General features: G+C 37.0%; 1 protein-coding gene across 5 annotated transcripts in view; it reads left to right on the top strand.

The window, feature by feature from the left end:
* SLC25A13 (solute carrier family 25 member 13) overlaps window positions 1–19087 on the top strand; it is a 165371-nt gene that overhangs the window by 67633 nt on the left and 78651 nt on the right. For all 5 annotated transcript variants that reach the window (XM_039878040.1, XM_039878041.1, XM_039878044.1 and 2 more), the window contains one exon: window positions 11267–11406. In XM_039878040.1, coding sequence (XP_039733974.1) covers window positions 11267–11406 — 140 coding nt within the window. The remainder of the gene's footprint in view (window positions 1–11266; window positions 11407–19087) is intronic.

Genomic DNA, 19087 nt, shown 5'->3' on the forward strand with positions numbered 1-19087 from the left:
TTATGTCAAGCATTGTATGAAAAAGGATTCTCCTATTAGACAATCATAAAGCCTAAAAATTTTAGTTTATTAAGACTCTGAGAAGTCCCACAAAAGAAAAAAAATCTATTTAACTTTGTCCAACTCATTTGATTAGAACCTTTCTTTTGTGTGTGAGACCTAAACGAAATTCACAGAACTAATGAGATGACTTCTAATGTTCTTCTCAAGTTAATTCTATGACATATATATTGGTATTCAGAGGGGCCTTTTCTGGGTTCACAGTTAGATTTTGCCTGGGAACACCCACTATGTTGCAAATGAAGGTGCTATGCTTTGGGAAAATGGACAGGCTAGATGACGTGAGGAAATATGTGGAAACAATCCACTTCAATCATTTTGATTCAAGTGGCAAAAATAATGACAGTTAAAAGTATGGAAATGAGAAGTTTGAAGTACCTAAATTTAATAATAAATAAAATAGCTAGAGGAATGTAAGTATTGGACTAGAAGAGGACAAAGCTTTAGCCATAATTTTTTAAGCTCACTGGAAAGAGTCATTTGTTATCTTTGTAAAGACTCTTGGAAAATGAAATAATTCAAAAAGATAACTGAAGGGGGATATGGTTAAGAGTCAGGAGGAGCATTATTTAGGGAAAGTTTTTTTGTAAAATATGGATTCTGATTTTGGTGTTTGACAAAATAATTTGTTATATTGGTGAAAGAAACTTATCGTAGTATAATAGATTTTAATATTATTTTATATTATTTTATGACCTGAGTATATTTTCTTACACACATTCTAACAGAATAAAAATACTGAATGAGAACAGTGTGAGTTTTGAAAGTGAATAACCTTCACATTGGTAAGAGTGTGGCATGCCTGCGTACTGAGTGTCTTGCCTGAGATCCCAGAGACGGTTTAGAAGCTGTTTGAGTTTGTTGGGTCACAAAGCCACTGTTTACGAAAAGCTAAATACGGATTTGCACGATTGACCATAATGGCTTCAATTTTGAAAGATAGTAGTATCAGAGAGCGCACTTCCAGTTGGTGGTATAATTTGAGAATTGTCCATGCCTCAAATGGCTAAAATATTGTACTTTTTGCTACTTCATCACTCCGTTTTAAAAATGGGGGCGGAAGGAGGGGGCCTGTTGAGAAGGTGGAAGAATGTCACTTGGAGAGTAAATCACGGTGACCATGTGAAGCCACTCCTTAGTTAACTACTGTCTGAAGGTTAACCTTTTCTTAGAAGACCGTCTGTATGGAGAGGCCAAACTGGGGGCTTCTGCCCTGGTGTGCGCGTGCGCGTGCGCGTGCGCGTAGGGTGAGGGGAGAAGAGAACCTGTGAATAGGAAAGAAGGCGTGGAGAGCAGAAAGCTAACGGTAACTCCTAAAACTTGGAGCCCTGGGAAAATCTGACTATTTTAAACTGTACTGCTCACTTAAAAATAGTAAAATTATACCATTATTCTTTCAGTGTGAGAGAGATAAAAATACCGTTTTTCTAAATTGGAAAATTTGCTGTAATCTCGCCGCTCATGACTGATTTCTTCCAACAGTTGCAAGGCAGTTTTTGCTCTGATAGGTCGGTAAAGGAAACAAAATCAAGAACATACTGGAAGTTCTCAGAGAAAATTACAGTTTAGGTATATGTTGGGGGTGGATAGTTAGACATTTTAATTGAAATAAAACAGTTTTATACTAATATGGGATCACTGTGGGTGTACATTTGTAGTACATATGCTCTCGAAAGAATTTACGTAGGGTTAAATGTATGTTAATGCTTTTGCAAGAAAATTATTTTTGATAACATCCGTCTAAGGAAACTAGCTTAGGAAATTGGTTTTTAAAACAATATAGATATTATACTTGCATTTAGAGAATGAATTAGGATTCTTTGTAATGCTTTAAAAATTTCAAAGAGTTGGAATTCTTTTCTTTTTGTTGTGTTCTTCTCTAGTGGTGAGGGAAGTTAACAATAATTAGCACAAAAAATGATTAAAGCAAGCTTACACATCTGTAGTGACCACAGTCTGCTGTATATCTCCGAACATCATTTTAACTGACTGACTTTTGATATTATGAAAGACTGCTAATGATTTATTCTATCCAACTGAAATAACCTTCTAGAAGACAGATGGAAAACTTGTCAGCCTTTCTTGCTGTTGATTTAGATAATACACGAAGATTAATATCAGATGCTAACTATCTGCCAGCCTTTAACTTTTTTGTTGTTGTTGTTAACCAGCATTCACTACAATGACTTAAATTGTGTATTAATCTTGAGGACTTATAGATCAATCAGATTTTAGAATAGAAAGGATTCTTAGCGAGAAGGTGGACCACGGATCCTCGTTGTGGTAGCGTGGGAGTGTTCGTTACGACTGTGGACTCACTGGCTCCATCCGGAATCTGCTGAATCAAAATGTTTGGTGGGCGTGGGGCTTGGGAATGTGCTTTGAAAAAGGTCTCCAAGGGAACGTGGTTCACACTGCAGTTGAACATGTGGTGCCACATGACCCCATCTCAGGGTAGTGCCATCCCTCGCTAAGTACAGAAAGGGAAGAGTTTTACATTAGTCCTAATTTTTTACATGCCATACATGACTGCAGTATAATATTCAGCTCACCTTGTCTCTGTGTGTGTGTGTGGTGTGTCTGTGTGAGCTTATTTTTCAAAAGATACTTATCACCACTGTATCTACATGTTCAGAACAGTAATAATAAAAAGTTTACAGGGGCTTATAGCGAACCCCATTTTATTAAAAGGGCTGCATGTGTGACGCACTTATTCTGTACTTACTCCGTTTTAATGGCACCCATTTTCCCCCTAGAACTTCCTTAAGCAAGTCTGAATTGTAGCCAGAATACTTCTTTCCTCTTCAGACCCTTAGCCGTGATTAATATAAAAAGGCACTTGTCAAAAGGGTCTGAAATGGCAACCTTGATATTGAAGCATGTGGCAGTAGAGATAGGTCTGCATCCACTTACTCCATTATGTTATTTAACTTACGAATTCAACAATTTGTCTTTTGCTCCCTGCTTAAACGACCATGGCCATATAAGCTGTTGTTAACCATATCAGCAGGGTGGAATATTACTGCCCTTAGAGCGAAACCACAACTTTCTGTGAGGATTTAGCACATGTTAGAAAAGCACCCCAGTGAAGCCGTTCACAGATAAAGTGTGGCTGTTTGCCACTCTCCCTTTGCCTCTGAGAAGGGTTGTGTTCAAGTTTAACAGAAACATCCTTTTTGTGTTTATTGTATTAATGAAAGTTTTAGGATCCATGAGAGAGATAGTATTATGGTTCAGGGTTTGAAATAATGTAGCTTGATGAACCTTTTTTTATTTTAACGGGAAACTCGTTTTCCTTGATTTGCAGCTTTAAAAAGTGAATCTTTTGGAAATTAAAGTGCATTAATTTAGTTATTCTGTATGGGAACAAAAACGTGGAAAGTTAAAATTTGCATAAGTGAAGACCTTGATGATTTCAGATTATAGTGTGGTGGAGGTTAAGGAATAAGAGCCCATAGAATTTGTAAAAACAAATTCAGTCTAACCACTTAATGGCATGTGCAAGTAATTTGCCAATTAAATATTTCTAGTTAGCTGAAAGATCTTCAGAGTAAAGAGTGGAGGTTCTTAATCTTTCTTAATTTCATACTTTCAGAAACATAAAAGAAAATGCTTAGTTTTTGATCACTTTTCATTCAAAATTTTAATGTATGAGCTAAGAGAAGGATGGATTTTAAATATTTGAGGAAAATTATTGCTTTTTGAGAAATGTATAAACTGCGATATTTTCAAATCACACTGTGCCTGATTTTTCTTTGTATCATTTGTAAATATTTGGTGCCTTGATAACAATTTTCATTATAATTAAGACCAGATTTTGGAGTTTTACCATTTTAATGGTCACCTACTATGTTTAGAACATTGTGCTAGGCATGCTTAGCTCTAGAACAACCCTCTAAGATAGATATATTATTCCCATTTTACAGAAAGAGAGAATTGAGTCAAAGTAATTTGTCTGTCACTCATTAGAGCCAGAGATGACAGTCCCAGGTTTTTTTTGTTTTTTGTTTTTTAAATAGCTGTAGCGTATCCATTTATAGTATAATTTAATGGTTTTTAGTATATTCACAGATTTGTGTGACCATCGCCATAGTCAGTTTTAGAACATATTCATCATCCCAGCAAGAAGCTACATACTTTAGCAATTCTCACTCTCCCTTCCCCTTTAGCCCCATTAGCTCCAGTCCTAAGCCACCACTAATCTTTCTGACTCTATGACCTTACCAGTTCTGGACATTTCATGTAAGTGGAATCACACAATATGTGGTCTTATGTGACTGGCTTCTTAGTATAATGTTTTCAAGGTTTATCCACATTGTAGCATATACCAATACTATATCTTTATTGATGAATAATATCACATCGTTTTGGATATACCACATTTTGTTTATCCATCTTTTAGTTAATGGACGTTTGGTTTGTTTCTGCTTTTTGACATTATGATGCTGCATATCATAATGCTGCTATGAACATTTGTGTACAAGCTTTTATGTGGACATATGTTTTCATTTTTCTTAGATATATACCTAGGAGTGGAATCGCTGAGTCATTGGTAACTATGTTTAACTTTTTGAAGAACTGCCAAAAGTAACTGTTCCAAAGCAACCATTTTATATTGTCACCAGTCGTATATGAGGGTTTCAATTTTTGACATCCTCACCAATAAATGTTATTAGTAGGAGTGAAGAGGTACTTCATTGTGGTTTTGATTTACATTTCCTTAATGGCTTTTGATATTGAGCATCTTGTCATGTGTTATTGGCCATTTGTATGTCTTTTGGGAAGAAATGTCAAATACTTTGCCCATTTTTAAAATTGGATGATATGTCTCTCTTTTATTATTATGATTATTATTGAGTTGTGAGAGTTCTTTGTATATTCTAAAGTTCTCTGTCAGATAATATGACTTTCATATTTTTTCCCATTCTGTAGTCTGTTTTATTTTTTCATTTTGTTGATGATATCTTTTGGAGTACAAAAGTTTAAAATTTTGATAAAGTTTGCCTATTATTTTCTTCTGTTGCTTGTCTTTTTGTTATTATATCTTAAAAAAAATTCTAATCAAGAGTCACAAAGACTTTTACTGTTAAGATCATCATAGTTTCAGCTCTTGTATTTAGGTCTTTGCTCCATTTTGAGTTAGTTTTTGATTATGGTGTGAGGTCAGGTTCTGACTTTTTTTTTATATGTGGATATCTGATTGTGCGAGCACCATTTGTTGAAAAAACTAATCTTTCCCTAGTGAATTCTCTTGTCACTCTGTTGAAAAACAATTGACCATAAATGTAAGGGTTTATTTCTTAAGTCTCAGTTCTATTCCATTTGTCTATATGTCTGTCTTTATACCAGTACCACACAGTCCTGATTATTGTAACATTGTAGTAAATTTGAAATACAACTTTGTTCTTTTTTAGATTGTTTTGGCTATTCTGGGTCTCTTGAATTTCCATATGAATTTTAGGATCGACTTGTCAGTTTTTGCAAAGAAACCAGCAGGAATTTTGATTAGGGTTACACTGAAATTGTAGATCACTTTGGGGAGTATTGCCATCTTAATGATATTAAGTCTTCCAATCTATGAGCATGCAATGTCTTTCTATTTAGGTCTTTATTAACATCTTTTCAGAGTAAAAGTTTTCAGAGTAAAGGTTTAGCATGTCTTTTGTTAAATTTATCCCTAAGTATTTTATTCTTTGTGAGACTATATAAATGGAATTGTTTCTTAATTTCATTGTTTTGGGTTGCTTATTTTCAGTGTATGGAAATGCAGTTGATTTTATATATTGATCTTATATCCTTCAACCTTGCTGGACTTATTAGTTCTAATAGTTTTTTTTTTTTTTAGCAGATTCCTTAGTAGTTTCTATACACAAGATCAGGTCATCTATAGTCAAGCTTTTAAAAATCACAACTCTTTCCACTACAACCATATTCTGTAGCCTGGGGAATTTATTAACTTAGGAGAAATTAGTTGACTTCGAGGTTATATTTAGAAAAGAAACAATTGCCACTTTGTAATGATCTTTTTGTAATCTAAAAAGAAAAATACAGCAGACTTCTAGGCTGGAGATATTTGTGGAGAAAGCAGAGTCGCACGAATAAACTCGAAGGATCCTTGAGCTTATTTGGTGAAGTCTTGCTTTAAATAATATCACCATTATTTGGTGCTATTATGGGAACTATAGGCCTTCCAAACATACTTTATTTGGCACAGACTGAAATAACAGTGATTATACTTTAAGAGATAAGCATTCTAATTTACTTTTACTTTCAGGAAGAGTGGGTAAGCTATGAAAAATATGACTTTAAATATCCAAAATATATATCTAGTGTTTCACTCATATTCCAGTGCTAATTTAGTTTTGTTACTATGTCTATAGGACCTCAACCTGGGAGTAAGATTTTAAGACCTTGTGTTTTAGGCTAGGAGAGACCTTCTTCTAATTATTTTTAGCTAGTGATAGATCTGCCAATCATGCTTATTTGAAAGCTGTCAGCTGTGAGTTATGAGTGGTGTATATATGTATAGTTCAGTGAACCAAGTAAGTCACCAAAAATCCCAGAACATTTTGATTTCCTCTTTCCTCTCCAGGACTGTAAGTTTGATTTGGAAAAGTCAGGGAATGGTAAAGGTCTAGTGATAGCGTGGCCCCAAGGTCGATGCTGGAGTCTTTGATGGTAAAGCTCACGGAATTTTGCATGGGAGCCAGAGTACAGAGCAGAATTCGAAAATCACTTTGGTTTTTCGTTTCTGATTTTCATTGCCTCACAAGGCATGGCAAAATTTTAAACAATCAAATGATAAGTGAGAAAGCTATTCATGTCTTTTAAAAGGACAAAAAGAGTATTAACCCGAAGTGATACTGTAGTGTCTTCCATAACAAGGAGTGAAATTCCCAGAACCCATGTGACTCTCGGACTTAAGATGTTGTTTCTACTCGTAAACCTACAGGAAAATGTAGAAACCAAGTATTTCAGATAATGGATGCCCCAGAATGATTTATGAACCTATAAAATATTTCTAGAGAAAATGTGTCTTTTCTAGAGTGACAAAATTTACTATTTTAATGTTTTAAAAGAGATGATTAGCCATGAAAATTAGTAGAAATATCGGTAGTCTTCCTCTTTACCAATAATACCCATTTCCTCTTGCTCATATCATTCAGTTTGTCCAATTAGAACAGCTTGACAATCTTAGGATATTGGAGTACATAAACCTCTATTAGGTAAGTTAGAAGAGTGAAAAACACATTTTGTAGATATTGTATCAAGTGTTAAAAACTCCAGGCCTTTTTTTCTAGAGTCCTGTGACTACCTGTTCTTCACATAGTAACATTTTCTTCATCATCAATGTAGGATCGAGTTCTAGGGGTTTAAAAATAATGATATTTGCTGCTGGCAAGTGATTTCAACACATCTCTAACTGCGTGGAGCAGGGTCTGTCATGTCTTAGTGACCCCAGGACCCTCAAATCACTTCAGAAGAAGTGAACTCTTCCTCATGCTGTTGTCCTCCACTGAGCAACTCTCTTACTGATCCATTTGAATGAATCCTCGACAGCCTGCAGGACCCAGGTCAAGTTTTACCTTCCCCAGGAAGCTGTTTTCTCCCACTTCTGCAAGTGCCTTCCTCTTTACACTTCTCTTTCTTTGCCACGAGGAACTCCTGCACTTTAGCTCCTAATACAGTATACTGCTTGGATCTGTTGTTCAGCTCCTTCTTGTGGATTAGACTTGGATACAGCACCATGCCTTCCACCTGGCTTCCACTTCCCACAGGGTACAGTGCTCATAAATTGTGCTACTTAGAATTTGATAGCTAGCTAAGGACTGGCATTCTTACAATTGCCCATGTGTTAGAACAGCTGACAACTGCTAGTGGGCCACATTCTCAGGGTCATGTAGTTTGTAAGCTGTCCAACTCCAGGGAGCGCCAGTCACATAGGCCGTGAAGTGAATGTTATCTACTGGTTTGTACAGCATGGCAGCCCTGCGTGTCCTCTTGCATCTACAGGAGGCCTGTGTTTACACATTACTTCATTGCATCCTACCTCCTTCCTTTAATATTTTTGTCTGTTTCACTGGGAAGTTAAAAATTAGTGAGGAGCGAATCTAACCCTTCCATAACACTTCAGGACAGTGTTGTTCAAAATGAGATCCTGGACCCATGTGTCAGAAAAACCTGGGGCACTGGTTAAAATGCAGATTCTTCAGCCCCCACAGGAGACTGGAATGAGCCTAGGAGTGGGGCTGGAGCCTTTCATTAGCAAGACTGATAATTCTTATGTTCTACACTAAAATCTTAGAAAATGACTGCTGAAATAACTTCTCAGTAAGGGGGAAACTATAGTACCTCAAAGGGTTAGTACCACCGTCCTTAACCTGTAGCAAAACTGTAAACCTTTTCTGACTCATCTAAATTTGACCACTACTTAGTGAGTAGTTGCTCTACGCCCTCCACTCTGCAGCCACAGTGGGAGAATCAGATGTGAAAAATAAGGCCTTTGCTCCCAAGGTGCTAATAATCTGTGTGGAAAGAAAAGATGTATAATAAATATGTGTACTCACACACATATCTGCATACATATACATACTATAGAGAGATGTGTTTTTAAAAACTTTATTATAAATAGTACAGGTCTATAAGATTGACAGTTTGTAGAGTTGAGATATGTCTTAGGGATCACATATAGCTTTACTTTAGTATAACTAGATTTCAATATTTCAGACAGGCAATTGCTTAAGGGAGACAAGCTCAATAGAATAGTAGAAAACCTTTAAACTTTTCTAAGTTCACACTGTTGAATTCAAGTCGGATCCCTAGCAAGCAGTCAATGTTAGTTACATTATAGGAAAAATAAGATTGCTAGTTAGAGTGAGGTGCATTTTTAATTCATTCACTAATTTCTGAGTAACTTAAATTTATGTACATATATTTATAGTATAGAGCATATAAATATTAAAACATATAAGTGCCTTGGCCTTATATGCTAATGTTTAGTTAATACCCTCTGTTATTTTCTGTGGGACATTGAAGGAGAGGTCAAGAAAAAGAAGGACTTCATTTTTGACAGCTATCTTATGATTATTACAGTAAAACTTTGTTTCATCAGAATACTTGGCAAAAAGAAATCTTTATTTCACCAGAATGCTTGGCAGAAAAATGGCCAGAAAGCCACCATTTTTGTTTATTTGCCTATTATTTCTCTAAAATTTTATTATAGTGTAAAATTTTATTTATAGTGTAAAAAAATTGTGTTTTTCCTTTTGGTCACATCTTTGTCATTTGAACATTATTTCTCATTAGGTAATTTTTTGGTCTAGATTAGAAGATTGTGGAAAAAGTGGGTGGAAAAAGTGAAAAGATGACTAAGTACAAATTGGTAGTTACAAAACGGTCATGGGAATGTAGAGCACAGATAGGGAATGTTGTCAGTATTATTGCAGGGGCTGTGTGTAGTGCCAAATGGGTGCTGGAGTAATCGAGGGGATCACTTAACTATATAAATGTCTAGCCATTGCACTATATACCTGAAACCAATGCATTAGAAAAAAAGAGATTGGGGGAGCCTTCCTTGAACCTCTGTTGGGCCTGCTTTATAGAGAGCAATAAAAACTGCGAGCTGGAAAGGAGCTACGTATTATCTAGGTTGGTATCTATTTTTACTGCTGAAGACTTACACGTATAGTGGCCCTGAGAACGATACCTGGCTCGTGCTAAGTGCGCTCAGGTGTTTTAGAGCCAAAGGAAACTTGCAGAATCTCCTACTTAATTCATTTTATTGACCCTCCCTAGATCCTCTGGGAGTCTTGCCCTTTTTTTTCTTTCAATTCTCAATTCTTGATTCACTTCATTTTTTTTTTTTATGTCCCGTCTCTTTTTCCCTAAAAGTAGGGAAGACAGAATGAATTCAAAGAAATCAAGGGTTGTGCTTTAAAATTTTTTATTTTATTGTCCTCATCAGGGCCAGCCTGAGGTTTTCTGCCACCTTTTATAAAATTTATGGCTGGCATAATTCTGATTTTTACTGCCTTCTCTGTACGAAAACACACCCAACCTTATGCTGATGGTGGCACTACTGTTTCTTCACGGCAAAACTTTAAAAATGTCTGGAAACTTTAAAAGCATGGAATGAAAACTTGTGGGTGGAATGGGGGTGGAAGTGGGAAATTTGGGGGGAAAAGTAGAAACATGTGCCAAAGTTTTTGGCACCCTTCAGGACTAAGTAACTTTTTTCTTTTTCTTTTTTAAATAGAGGCAAAAGAGGAGGGAAAAAAACAAGGTATCAAGCACAGTTTGCTCATAAAAATAAGCAGATTTAGTAGCTATATTTAACGATGTGAAGGCTAGGACAAAACTCATTAATATGATAATTATCTGTATTCCCTCTACCTTCCAAGCACACACTTCTCTTGAGCGGAGGAGACCGGTAAATAAAAACATGGAGCTTTAGGAAAGTAAGGTTTTTCATATTGTTTTCTTTTCTCTGTCAGTCCTCTGACAGTTTCGTAGTTAAGGCTAGAAAGAGGTGAAGAATGAGTATTAGCCCATTTGGTAGCCCATCTTAAAATGAGATATTTGGACCATATGCAAACTTCTGTCAAGCTAAAAACGTGCAGTGTGCAGTTAAAGAATCAGGTTCCTGGCTTTACTTCCCATCACCTTTGTCTTCAGGTGTGTGGTTTGATAAATAGTGGAACTTTCCAAAGCTCAAATAGAGTCGTAGTGCCTTTGAATATGTCCTTCAAGATTTATCTAACTGATTTCTAAATCTGGAAAAACTTTTCAACAATTTGATAAAGGACTATATTTAAGATTTGTATAGTGTTATATGTGTTTCTGTATTTATATGTGTTTCCTGCCACTAAAGATTGAATTATATCCCTTATGCATAGAAAATAATATTTGTTAAAACAAAGCATATGAGATATAGCTTATTATGTTGGTTTGGTTTTCTACTGCCTTTTAGGGGTGTGTGTGTGTGTATATCCCCTTTATTTTATTTGATGGGATTATTAACTTTGATTTCTTGACTGATTCCATGAGAATTCTGATTTTCATTTCTGCCATGGTTTTATAATCTGTATGTATTTTAAAAGTTGAGTTACTATTTATAAGAAGAAAGTAGAGATATCCATTTAATAATATTTTATAAGGAAGAACCTGATTCGCTTTGTTTTAATCAGCTTTTCTTTTCTCTTTTCAGAGGATGTTAAGCAAGTTTTTGAACAGACCACAATTCATCAGCATATTCCATTTAACTGGGATTCAGAATTTGTGCAACTACATTTTGGAAAAGAAAGAAAGAGACACCTGACATATGCAGAATTCACTCAGTTTTTGCTGGTGGGTCTAGCTCTTGAAAACTTAAAAAGAGTAAATAATTGATTTACCTCAGACTTTCTAATCCTGGCCAAATCATCCCATTTGGAAGTATTTCTCTATTAGTGTGTAGAAACCATAAGATTAAGTTGGCTCTTACAGATTGTGTTGAACCCCTTTATGTCCTAGGAAATCAAGTGATTTGCTCAAAAGACATCTAAGTCAAGAGGGACAATACTGAAACTTGAACTCCTGGCTTATGACTGGACCCACTACTATTTACTAATATTTTGTTTTCCTCTGAGAATTGGAGAAATGTCATAATCAGGATCTGACAGTAGAATCATTTCATCTGAGGCCTTTCCTAGAAAAGGCACAGAGTCTGGAACTTGGCTGCATATTGGAATTACCTGGTGAGCTTAAAAAACTGTTGTTTAGATCCCACCTCTGGAGATTAGATTTGATTTGATTTGATTTGGGGGAGAGGTGGGGTGGACAGTCTGGACATTGGGATGTATAAAGCTTCTTAGGCGCTTCTCATGTGCAGCCAAGTTTGAGAGCCACTGTTGAAAGGGCACTTGCTGTCCATGTCCAAGAGTAAACTGGGGTTGATGTTTCTGGATGTTCCTAGCCCCAGCCCTCCTGCCTTTCATTTTCCCCTCCCACTCCGGTATGATCATATCACTGGACCACTGGTGATGCCAACAAAAGAGTGATAATAAAATATGATTACAATTTAGTTTTCCCCTTGACGCATGATTTTAAAAATGTTTTACCCATGATATTAACATTTAGCCAAAAGAAATCAATATCTTACATATCTTACATATGTAAGTCCATATGATAAACCATTCTTCTTTTGTTCTTTTATGCATTTGTTTTATTTCTCTAACAAATTCTATATTTTACTAAATATAATATTTTAAAAGTCATTTAAGGGGATTAATTAGCATTCAGAGTCTTGAGGAAAATTTTGTCAGGGAAACTAACTTCTCTGTTCTTTGTCACTAGTAATGTGGTCGGTGGGTGTCTCAGTGCCCCTGCTTCTCTTGTATGCCCAAGACCTTGCCAGCCTTCTGAAGGGTGGTTGGAAACACAGCTGTGAAGTGGAGGTGGCAGGTGCATGGGACACATAACGTCCACCGGCTGTGTGCTTATCCAGCCAGCGTTTTATGGCATTTTTCCTAGGCACAGGCATATGTAATAGGTTGAATAAGTGCTTCTCTTTGACTTATAATGGTATTGTTATGATATATGAAATTTGTCATGCCATTTAGTTTGCTTTTATTTTCATAACCTTTGGAAACTTAAAATAAGGTATCTTAAACCTGCCGTTGTAGTATTCTTTAAAAACATGTTAATGTCTATGAGACCCTGTTTGCAGTTCTATATCAACATAAACCTACATAAATAACTTAAGTGGGGATTGGAATTCAAGTTGTTGGATTTTTGCCGTTGTTTACACAAGACATTGGCACGCAGTAGGAGGTGATATTCATTTTGATGAGGAATAATTACAATAATGCTATTGAGACAAATGCCTCAAATTAACTTTATGGAACACAGCCTAATTAACTTTTAGTCTTAATGGAATGTTAGCAGTAGTAAGGCTGATGGCGTTTTCCTTTAAGCAAGTATCAATTATGCTGAATTGAGTCAGCCGTAAACCACTCACAGCGACTTCTAGGACTTCCTCAAGATATGGAAAAGCCAGAGTCATAGATGGCTCAGCAATTACTGATTACGTTTCCAGCTTCATCTTAACAGGGCACTCACTTGAATTTGACTCCATTCTATAATGGTAAATGGACTCATCCCACAATGTGCTGCGTAGGATGATTTTGATTTTTGTAGCCAAAATGCAAGTGCTTTTTACTATATTAAAATTATTTTCATGGATAATTACCCCATTTAGGGCCTTGCTTTTGTGTTCCACTCCAGGCTCATATTTAAAGGAATTAATGAATGTATTATGATAGACTTTATATTAAATGCCGGTTTTGATGTCTACCATTAGGTCATTCCCTTCGACCATCCTCATTCAAATTTTTCATTTGCTTCCTTTGAAATCTTTTCTCGATACAGGGAACTTCTTAAAGATACAAGTGAACTTAATCTCCTATGTTTCGGGCTCCTGCTTTGTCAAGCATGCACCCACCTTTCTAGAGCAGGGCTCAGAAACACAAGCACTGGTTTCCTGCCTGGTGCCAAGGTCATGAAAGCAGACACTTGGCTGCTAGAGACATGAGAGAACTGCCACTTTACGTCCTGCTACCTGTTACCTGTTGAGGAAGAGGAGCAGCCAGAGGGTTGGTTGAGAAGTGCTCGTGGTTTCAGCGAGCCTGAGCAGTCTGTAGAGACAACACTGCTCCATCCCACTGATGGTCCTAGAAGGTAGTTCAGGTTGGTTACAGCCAATGGAAAAAGCCTCACACTCGTGTGTGTTACTGTGCTTATGTATGTACACGTGTTTGTGATTGGTGGACAATGCCATTCTCTGTAAGGTCAGATTTTTTTTTTCATTTAACAAATGTTTTATGCTGTCTGAGCAAGCATGAATTTGTTATAAGCCACCATGTGGTTGTGAGGACAGTGCATTCACGTGTTTGTCTGTGTACAGTCTGGACAAGCTGCCCACTTGCTGAGGTGCTGCTGGTCATGGGCTGAGCTAGTATGTTGTTTTCTGTACTTTGGTTATAAAATTCATTAAGTGGTGAATCAATTTAATATTCTTTGAGCCAAGCTTGCCTTTTTTATGCTTTGAGCCAAGCTTGCCTATTTATGCTGAATGATGGTGTTAAAGCAAGTAGCAGGGACACAGATCTTCCTTCCGGAGTCTTGTTCCTGTTGGTAGGGAAGGGTCACAGCAGGGAGTGGAGCCACAGTCCTGTTACCCCACCATTCATACTATTGCATTTGTTGCTGCTAATTTTTTTATGCCCAGTTCTATCATCTCCACTTCACTACAAGAATGATGGTATGTGTGTGTGAATGTGAATACAGCTTTATATGTGGGTATGCAAGTGTATTTTAAAATATTCTGTAAACTTTTCCACATACCTCTACTCTCAGTTCCTAGGGCAAAGCTCTAATATTATGGTAGCTAGTTGAATAATGCATTTTAACATGCTGAAAATAGCATATTTAGAAAAGAATTTGGAGAAATTTTCTTATTCGGTACTTTCTGGAACTCCTGTTTATGAATGGTATTAACAGAAAACTCTGCACTGTTTGGAAGTATTTCTTATGTTGTCATTATTACCCCCCAATTCGGCAAATGTTTGCTAAGGATGCAGGATTTGTCACAAGGCCTGATGCAGAGGGCTGAGAGGTGCAGAGGTAATAACTTTTGAGACACTTTTAATGTACAAATCTAGGGGTTGTTCCTATGTTTATCTGCCTGTGGAGCAACCACCACAGGTATAAAGTGTATACCCTTCGAGGTCGCCCTTTTGTAGCACAAACACTTGTGGCACAAGTGTTTGTGCTACAAACCCCAAACCAACATTCAACGTGTGGTTAGAGCAGCCATCCAAACTCAAAGGGCCAGATACCAGCATGAGGTTGTCTAGTCGACTGCCCCAGTTTACATGCCCCAGTTTACAGATGAGGAGATTGAGGCCTTCACTTTAAAAGCTCGAAGTAGTGTCTCGTTTGTGATTTTGATTTGTATTTCCCTAATGACTAAGGATGTCAGGCATCTTTCATGTGGTTATTGGCCACTCTTGTATCTTCTTTGGAGATATGTCTGTTTGGATCCCCTGACCATTTTTTTTTTTTTATTGGGCGGACATAGTAGGCAACTGTGAGCACGGTGTGAAAGGCCTGTTAAACTTTTCTGTCAGTTTATTTTGTAGAGTCAATACTAAGAGTCATTCTCCAAAAAAAATAAAATAAAATAAAATAAAACAAAAACGTAGTGATAGTAACAATCTTTATAATTTACAAAGTGCTTTTAAATATTTCGTTTCTGATAATAGATGCCCCAATACCCTGAGAGGTAATTATCATTATCCTCTATTATATACAAAAGAACAAACAGACTCTAGGGTAAAATTTTAATTTTCAGGTAATTTTGTGGGGAAAATGCTCATGGCTTTTGTTGGGTTCCCAAAGGAGTACTCCAAAACAGTACAGAGAAACTGTTCTAGAACTTAGCTTCTTCCATAAGATCACAGATGTGTGAAGGATTCAGAAATACAGTGCTCTTGTCACTATGCTCCACCGTTCCAAGGCTGAGAAGGGTTAGTCTCTGTTCTGGAGGGGGCTGTGCTTCTGCATGGGGTGCGCAGGCATGCGCACGGCTGGACGTTCAAAGTCCTGACCTCGACCTGGGTATTAATTGCCAAATATGATAATAAAAAGCTCTTAGTGGTAGTGTATGTTACTGTCGCTTCCATTACTTTTTGATGATGTTTAGAATCATATGTATATATTTCACACATGATTATTACAATTTAAAAATAACTTACACATAGGAATTTCTAGTAGCTTAGGTCTCAGGATAGAAGAGTCTAGGATTGCTACCAGATGCAGTGTACTTGATAATAGAAAACTATTGCTGTTATCTACCTCTCACAGAGCATTTTCTAGCTTGGAAAAGTGCTTTGACTTATAGTTGTTCTTACAGTCACCTCTGGTGTTAAGCAGTTGCTGTTGTTTCTGTATGAAGGATGAGCACACAGAAGCTTGGAAAAGTTTTCTGGATTTGTTCAAGATGAGACAGGTAGAACTGAAGTCGATTTTAATTTTCCTGAATCTTTAGCAGTATTTTTTAGATGTTTTATAACACTTTTCTGAAGTGACTTGGGCATTTCCAAGGAGTTCTGTTTCCCATTTTATGGAGCCAGGACATTTCTTCTGTTTCCAGAGGCCTTCCTCCTCTTGCTCTAGGAAGAGGACTCATCAGTAAATCAACAACTCTTTAAATTGGTGGAGAAGGCAGATTTTGAAGCTGGGGTTCTGTTAGCCAAGAAACAAAATAGCTCACTTGAGAAGGAATGGCACTAAAAATTCTCTATAATGTCTTCTCAGCAAATAGCATTTAAGATTAAAGTTACCTGACCCAAAAGAGAACCCTAATCATAGAGGTGTGAATGTTTTACCATAATTTTATTCAGGTCACCCTTTTGTCAGAAGAGGATGATGAAACCCAGAGAGGTGAATCATAGTAGATAGAGCTAGGAATAGAACCTGGGGCTCAGAGCTGTGCCTGGTGTCCCAGATTAGCCATTCACATTGGTGAGGTCTCTTGTCAGATCACCTGGACCCTATGACAGCCCTGTTGGACGCCAAAGCTTATTCATGCTAATGAGGCAACGGAACAATTTTAGTTCTTTTTGTTAAAGCAAACTGACCGTTATTTTGGCTTTGGGTCAGCATGGTGTACAAATCAGCCCAAGTCTTTTCTTTGTAAAATGGACATTTTGGCTCTTCAAGTTTTGAGCCCCAGAGAGCAGAGCTCTTGAGGTCTGTTGCCCCCAGGAGTCACTGCTCCTAGTCACCATCACTTGTGCTTTGCTACTGCATTTCATGGCATCCTGGTGTAAGGCAAAACTTTAAACACAAAAGGCTGTGTATAAAAAAGAAATCGTTCCCCACCACCACCAAACAAAAGAAAACTTAACCTCAACCATGACAACATCAAATTCTGAAGCTTTGGAACTGATAGAACATTTTGGTGTTAATAACAACAGCAAAAAAACTATCACTTATGGTAGAACTTGATGAAGCCACAATTGTTTAAACAGATTAGTGGACAACTAACAAGATCCTTGCTTCAGATTAAGTAATCATTTGTGCCTTCCCATTGTCTCCCAACTTGCCATCTGTATTAATTAAAAAATCTAGACCATGGATCTTTAGTAGCCAGAGACCTTGATCATATTTGCATTTTTAACACGTGAGTGCTTTTTATGTTGGTTTTAAGTCAGACCGGATGAGAGCTGCAGTACAGCTATAGTACTGTTTCATCACCACAGCACCGTTTGACGTCCCAAAATGAAATAATGAGTAAAAATAGCTAATGTTGTTTGTCCTCAGCTCTTCCAAGATACTATATTGCGTTTTGTGTCCAAATGAAAGCATTGCTAGTTACCCTCTGGCGAAGGGTAACCAGAGAGATGGTAATATCCTGGTCACTTGGAGAATTAGATGCTGGACGTTTTATTCACACTGCATTTTCTACTCTCTGGGCAAAGGAAATCAGCGTTCATTGTGCTGTTGTGTCCATGATGTTAGTCAGCTTGCTGTTTTGTTGAGCAGCCTGTCGTGCAGGCTTTTATAGTAACATCCTGGTAAAAATGAACAGCTACTTCCCACTGTGAAGTTTAACGTTACATCAGAAGGTGAAGGAAATTGAGATGGAAAAGCTCTGTACTTGCTTTCTGCCGAGGTGTTGCTGTGCCTGGTGCAACACTGCTCCTAAAGACCCTTTTAATTGAAGGGCCCCAGTGAATTGGGGATGAAATTTCACTCTGAACTCTGAAAGTCTGAATGTGGGGAGCAAAGAAAAATATTAAGAATGGGAACTACTTATTTCTCTGCCTATTCTATTTCTAGTTTAGTTTTTACTGTTTAAAAATATGTGGATCTCTATTTTAACTAGAATTTTTTTTCTTCAAATTAGCATAACATTATGAAAATGAAGTAGATACATATATATTAAATAGTGTGCAAGTTCTGATACTTGATGTAATATAGAATTTGTTTGAGATAAGGCTAAATGTGATACCATATTTTTTTAAGCACACCTTTATTCATTTTTGTTCCTTATTTTTATAATTACCTGCATTTTCCCCAGAATTCTTCTACCACCACCCCTAAAAAGAAATTCTTTTGAATCATGTTCTTCTTGATAACTCCCTGCTTTTATCAAAGTTTTAGATTTTCCTTTACATTTCAAAACTATACAAAACACAAAAATGCAAACTAGCCAGGGGTCTTTTTTGGTGTTCTTGGCTTGATAATATAAATCATCTGAATCTGCTGCTTATTTCGAGGGTCCATTTTTATGTTCTTGTTAAATTGTTCTCAGACTGAAACACAACTTGCATGTCTGAATAGAGGTGGAGAGAATTTTTGCATTCAAAATATACCCACTTGAAAATTGGAGATTATTAAGGAAATGACAGGCCCTATTAGAAGCGTAAATGTTAGCCCTAAAGTGGTGTAACCCGTACATATGTTTATTTCTGTACATCTAGCAATTTTGAAGTTCGATTTCTTTTTACCCTGCAGCAATCTGAATGGGTGTGTTGAAGTAGTTGGAAACTGTGGCAATAAAAGCCTGTTCCATTAATCATCATGCAACAGAATAGAGGGAACAGAAATAGTTCACTGGCAAATGTTAAGGAGAAATTGGACCTACTTCCATGTGCTTGAGCAGAACTGCCCAGTTATACTGCTCCTTGCTCAGGGGCTTCTGGCTGCAGGTGAAGGCTAGCCCTTTCTCTTTAGTTCTTACTGACTCCATCAGCAACGTTTAGCAAGCATCTCCTGGCCTGGCACTGATCCGGGCTTCCTCTGCAGAGCTGTGCCATCTTCCCTGCTCACTAGGTTTTCCCCAAGATCTCAGGCCCTCGATTTTGTTGTCTGTACTCACTTCTTTAGGGATCAGTTCCATTTTTATCATCTGCCTGCTCTTTGTATGTACTGTGGGATGATCTCATCTATTTCTATAACTATTACTTTTTTTCTTCCGGTT

This window comes from Pteropus medius, unplaced genomic scaffold (assembly GCF_902729225.1).
Source record: "Pteropus medius unplaced genomic scaffold, Ma_sr-lr_union100, whole genome shotgun sequence".
Classification (NCBI taxonomy): domain Eukaryota; kingdom Metazoa; phylum Chordata; class Mammalia; order Chiroptera; family Pteropodidae; genus Pteropus; species Pteropus medius.